Source organism: Drosophila teissieri, chromosome 2R (genome assembly GCF_016746235.2).
Source record: "Drosophila teissieri strain GT53w chromosome 2R, Prin_Dtei_1.1, whole genome shotgun sequence".
Lineage (NCBI taxonomy): Eukaryota > Metazoa > Arthropoda > Insecta > Diptera > Drosophilidae > Drosophila > Drosophila teissieri.
In genome coordinates, this window is record NC_053030.1 from 10,335,106 (window position 1) to 10,341,388 (window position 6,283).

Below are 6,283 nucleotides of genomic sequence, written 5' to 3' on the forward strand. Positions count from 1 at the left end.
ATACACACACAATTTTGAGTCTCAAAAATATTCCATTTATAAGAAAAGATGTTTAAATACCGATACTTTTTAATGTGTAACATATAAAAGTATAGCCTTAGATCCACAGTCAATCCCCGTAAGTCTTTAATTTACGGCCCTCCACTTTTCCAAATAATGATAACGCACATTTTGAGTCATTAGGAAGTATAAGGGTGCTCAGAAATGGGTAGGGCAGGACCTCTCCAAGGAGCACGTAAGAATAAGCCAAACATCAGGTGTAAGTAAATGAAAGACCGAGTGGGAGGAATACGAGAAAAGCGAAACGCCAACATGAGCAGCTCATAAAAACCCAACAAGGCGAAATGTTTAGGTTTAAGTGGGCGTCCTCGTGGAGGAGATGGCGACGTGGTTGGGTGGGAGGTTCTGTTGTCCGGGTTGACTTACCGGAATGAAGCCGCCTGCATGCCGTGGCATGCCCAGCCTGCATTTAGCTAATCCACAAGTTTAGCACAACAAAGGCAAAAGCCATGGAAGGCACAACTCAAGGTCCTTGCGACGATGACTACGAGTGGAAGTGGCCGAGGACGATGGTGATGGTGAGGATGTGGACGAGGGACTCGAACGGCGACTGGGACTGGCGTAAGTGGATGCGGGACGACGACTACTTGACAGTCTTGGCTCGGCTTTGTTTCTGTGCAATGGAGGCGCCCCCAGTTTTCTCCTCCTCCAAGACGCTGGCTGCATCTTAAATTGTGTTTCTTGAACTCTTGAATTCCTGTATTTCTGTTTCTGTTTCGGTTTCTTGCCGAGGGAGCGACGTCTGGGGGGAGCTCAGGATTTGATAATTTCAGCTCTGACCTGCTCGCATATGTAAATTGATGGCTTTGTTTGTCTTTCGGGCTCAGCTTCAAATTCGTAAATCCGTTGAAAATCCTTTTTAACTTTTAATGATGGGGCCGCTGTGGCAGAGAGCGGTAGAGAGTGGCGGAAAGTGGGCCAATGTTTTCCCTTGGGATTTGCGTAAAGTATCTGCTAAAAGCTTTCCCCATTCCGAAAATTCCGTTTGCCAGTCCACGTTACTCGGCCAAAAAGGCAGCTCTAACCGCATCGACGCAGACATCCTTTCCTCCATCCCCCTTCGCCCAGGAGTCAACATCAATTTCGTTTTCATCAATTTCGCTCGGAGGAAAATGGTGGAAATGGCGCCTTCTAAAGCTGTCTATTCCAACACCGAAAAGACCGAAAACAAGTCAAAAAGCAACAGAAAGAGATGGCTAGCCAGAGAGCGAAAAAGAGGGAAAAAAGTTGCGAAACTTGGGAATGTTCAAGTTAGTTTTCATTAATTTGTTGTTCTAGTTGGACCACTTATAAAAAGTTGGCTTAATCTTTTGGTTCTCGAATGACTACCAATATAACTATGTAGTTGAGGTATAAAATTTCAGATCGGGATTTGAAAATAAAACCATTAAGTCGATCGAATTTCCGGGAATTCTTGGCTCCTCCAGCTGTAATGTTTAATATATTCGTTCTGTATCCATCATATATCATATTCAATTGGTTTTTTTTTTTCCAATCAAATGGCTTAGTTAAGCGTTTTTAAGACAGTTTCTACATTTTATTATATATATTAAAAAATTCCTATTGATAAAGCTTGCTACAATTGGTATACCCGTTTTGTTTGCATTGCAATTCCAATTAAAAGGGTTATAAATGGAAACCCATTAAATCGAATAAAAGCAGCTGAAGCTTATTGATTGAATTCGCATAACACATTTTGGCACTCAGGGAGCATACATTTTTAATTGGCCCCGTTGCTGTGGCGCCAGTTAGAAATCCGAGTCCGTAATTTGGCTTAAATTTGGATTCGGCTGTACGCCCAAGACAAATGCTCGCAATTATCCGAGCATAAAGTAGGTGCGTGTGCCTCTTGTGCACCCACACCACCGCACTCCGGTTTCCGGCCAAACAAGGACACTCCCACACACAAACACACACACACACCTAGCAAATCTAAAGCACGTGCGCAAATTATCTTCAAGGCGAGAGCCTGAATAAAATAACAGCTGCAAACAGACGCATAAACAAATGACGATGATGGCAACACTTCCCCCAGGCACACAACCCCATCCCAGGACTCGGCCTAAACTCATTAATTATCTAAGAATCTAAGAAGGACCCCGGAGGGGGATGCAGCTTGCAGGACACCCATGCCGTGACCGGCCATGAATACGGCATTGTGTTTGCAATCAACTTGCCGCCGAGCATCAAATATGCTTAATGTGCTCTTCGATTGTTCGTCCTTAATGATGGGTCGACTTGGCACAAATGATTTGCCATCAGTAGTTCGGCTTATGTATTTATGTGTTTTGGTAACTGTTTCCCAATCTGCTCTCACTTCTAAGTGGTCAAATTTGGATTTATCATCTATACACTGGCTTAGGAAATAAATAATATAGGAAATAAAGGAAACCCAGAACAGCTCTTTACCTTTATAGCCATTAAGTATATATATTCCTTTATTTGAAGCGAATGTCTCGAGCTAGTTCACTTTTGTATCATCAAGGAACCAAGCATACTTATTTCAGATGTCTGCCTTTAAAGTGGCCTACGCCTGTCGTTACTGTGGCAATATCGTCAGTTACAAGACCGCCAAGGTGAACGAGACGCCCTACGACCTGCTCCTGAGCAGGACCTTCAACCTGATCCAAGAGGACAAGATCCGGGAGACGAATGGGGAGCGCTTCCAGAACCTGCACTGCTCCAAGTGCCGCATGGAACTGGGTCTGCTGTGCCTGCAGAGCGAGAAGAATGCCCAACTGAAGGGCCTTTCGCTGCTGGAGAAGGTTCATCTGGTGGTGTACGACTCGTACGAGGTGCCATTCGAAATGGCTTGAGTTCATGACTGATGGAGCGTGTGGAAATAAAGCTGCGAGCAATAACAATTAAGAATTTAAGGGACACGGTTGCCATGTCTGCACTTGACGCGTTGGTCCTTTGAGCGCCATTGATGCGCACATATGTATGCAATATACACTCGGTATTTGATTTTGACTCTGCACGAGCTTGTCACTTGGGAATGCTTTGGCAAGCGTGAAAATGATTTGCTCGACTTGCGACTGCCGGAGCATTAATCAAAATCAATCCAAGGACTCCTTCTTGCCCCAAATCGTGCCAGACGACGACATGAGGCGGCCTTCACAGTTTCAAACGAAAGTCTGTGCCAGGCACGCTGCAAAAATCCAAAATAATTTACACTCGACGCTGTGACAGTTGGAAAGGCATATCCTTTCCCCTCCAGCGGAAATTAAGGCGCTCCTCCCAGCTGTCTGCTAGTAATTCACACACACACACTCACACTCACTTCTCTGAGTGGCTCAATGGCAAAAGACGAAGGCAAAGGCGAAGGCAAAGGCATTTTAATGATTTTAATTAACTGCATGTTTGCCTGTAATTACAACGGCAACAATGCAATTACGGCACATGTACAGCACTGGGTGGCCATAAACAACACGGCTCCGGCTCCGGGTCAGAGGGCAAGGCCAGCTGGCTGCCTGTCTCTCTGCCTTTTGTCATCCATCCAGGCCAGCCCCCTTCTGGGCAACTCCTCGGGCTCCTGCTCCTGCTCCTGCTCCTCCTGCTCTGGGTGACACACCTCGGATGACAGAATAATTACATGCAGAGCCACCAGGCCCCTAGTTCATTTGCTTTTAGTGCCCCAGCTGGAAGCAATTCCTGGAGAGCGTCGGCAGAGCAGTGCATCATACCGACCATGACATGGGTGCGTACCAGAGGGGATCCTTGCCAGGGAAATCTGGGAAGCTTTCCACATCTGTAACTTGCTAAAATGCAAGAGCTTCTAGGCAGGCAATGAAATAAGTTTGCAGGCCATTTAGATCCACTAAATCATATCGAGTAAATGTAGAAATGTAAGTAATTTCAAAGACAAACTTTCACAGATTATTGAAACAAATGCAGTTCAAAGTGCAGCCCTATTTGCTTTCCTGCTTGACTTGCAACTATTGTAAGTTAAATCTTTAAAAAAGTGCACTATGAACTTTCAAAGCCAGCGAAGTCCGTAAATCAGTTGTCAGTAGTTTATTAAATAAATAGGAGACACCCCATTGCAACCCCGTTGGGCAACGTCCTTGGCCTTGGCGCTTATTACTAATACGACATGTGGCCCGACGCAAGGTACAAGTGTAATTATAGCCAGCAAATGTCCTGTCGCTGTCCCCGAGTGTCACGGATGCCAGGCAATACTTGTTGCTTTCTGTGGGCGGTGGACGATGGGCGTTGGGCGATGGGCGGAAGAGCGAAAAGTGGGAGGGGCCCGGCTCTATTGTGTGCTCAGTGACCGTAAATATCAAGTAATTTTCTGCAATTTTTCTACGCTGCCAATTGATTTATGGCTTGCTGCCGCCGTGGCCTCCCATTGCCATTCCGCCCTTCCTGTCGCTTGGCCCCCACTCTGCTTTGTTTGCAAAACAAAAGGCCAGCCAAGTGAGCGTTGTCGTTGTCCTTCCACAATAACAACGAAAACATCGGCAGGACAAGGAGCCGGGGCATTAAAGGACTTGCATGTATTTCGAGCCTCTGCCTGTCAACTGGTCGCCAATCGCAATTCGTTTGAGCACAAAAATGTGCCAAAATTAAAAATCTATTTTTATTTTTACTTACTAATTTATACAATGTAATAAGTAATTATGATTATTTTTTGTACGCTTTACGCCTTTGTACTAGTTTTACATTCCAACATGAATCCCCTATTTTCCACTGTGTATTTGGAAATGTGGCGCCAGTTGCCGCTGCCAGAAAAAGCATTTCGGTTTGTCAACCCAAACCCCCCCGAACTACTACCGCCCACACCCCCCGCTGCACTCCAGAACGCCTCGGCATGGGGCGTGGTCATTTGTGACGTTTAACAAGAAAATTCGTTTAGTGAATTTCATTTACATTTTTGTGTCAAACGGCAAAAAGCAGGCGAAAATGGAGCGGAATAAAAGTAAGCAATAGAGAAGCAAAATAAAAATAATTTGCCTGCGTAAGCGGCATTTTTTATGCCCTGCTCTGGTACTCGATAAGCTGTGAGGTCCTAAGTGCCATAAAGTTGTCCGGCTTAATAAGGCGTTGCGTTACTCATACGCCACGTGGTGCACAGCAAGGATTCGGAAATGTGAGCCCCTTGCGGAGCCAGTGGGTGTAAACTACTTATGCATGTACATACGCTGCTCCAACTCGATTTCCCTGCTCTCCACGTTGCGCCGAACCTTCTGCATGCAAATGGAGTAATTTGATTTTTCCCGGGCCTTGGCTGCAAGAATTAACTCCCGGGAATGGACGCACCTCCCTTTGAGGGTGGCCCCAATGGGTTGCCAAGTGCAGGACAAGTTATGGCTATCAATCGATACATTCCTCGCAAAGTGGCTCAAATTTCGTAATGGGTTCTGGCAACAGTGGCTTTCACTAAACCGCAACAAGACTATTTATATACTCAAACAGATTTCTAAAGATTTTAGTTGTGTGCCACTTTTCTAATGGATTTATGGAAAGATTCAATTTATTTTCAGCACTTCTTCTTCTGTAGGACAAGTAGTTTGCTTAAACGTTAAGTACGAAACCCTTTTAACAACATCATAATTGAGATGTGAGCTTCCATTATGCATGTAAGTGATGGCAGCTCGTATATCCCAGCCTCATCTATTCTTAAAGTCCAATTAATTCAGGTGTGTGCAGCCTTGCAAATGAGCTGGCAACTCTGGTTGCTTGGCAACCCTGTGCAGCTCGTCGGCCTTTGGCCCTAGTTTCCCTTTGGCAGCGCGTCATGTAACATGTTTATGGCCAACTAGCCAACTGCAGCCATATTTTCATCTCATTTGAACCATGTCCTGCAGTGGGTTGAGTCTCAGTGGGTTGAGTCGCAGTGGGTTGAGTCGCAGTGGGTTGAGTCCGAACCTCTGCACCGACCGCAGGGAAAAGTGGTTGTGGAATACCAAGGGGGTGGAGAGCTATTCGCGATTCCACCGCAGGATAACGCGTTATGTTGACCTTTCGCCAGGCCAGCCATCTAGGCTCACCAGTCACGAAGGACATTAAAATGCAGGCTGCGTCGTGGCTGAAAAAAGAGATGCTGCATTCCATTTATGTGCAGATTTTTCCTTTGCTCTCTTCGCTTTATTTATGACCCCCAAGGGCGGTCACACACATACCCACATGCAGCTCCACCTCGGAGATTTACGACTGGAGTCTTATTAAGCATAAATTAGGAACTGTCTCCTTCTGGCTGGCTTTCGTTTTTCGAGAG

General features: G+C 45.7%; 1 protein-coding gene across 1 annotated transcript; it reads left to right on the top strand.

Annotated features, from left to right (window-relative positions):
• The first annotated feature begins 2,547 nt into the window (after nt 1–2,547).
• LOC122614685 lies at nt 2,548–2,921 on the top strand. The gene has a single exon (XM_043789301.1). The coding sequence runs from the start codon at nt 2,568–2,570 to the stop codon at nt 2,874–2,876; it is 309 nt and encodes a 102-aa protein (XP_043645236.1). The 5' UTR covers nt 2,548–2,567; the 3' UTR covers nt 2,877–2,921.
• The last annotated feature ends 3,362 nt before the right edge of the window (nt 2,922–6,283 follow it).

Bases quoted from the DNA above. Each gene is read 5' to 3' on its own strand.
- LOC122614685 (XM_043789301.1), top strand. From the start codon at position 2,568: ATGTCTGCCTTTAAAGTGGCCTACGCCTGTCGTTACTGTGGCAATATC.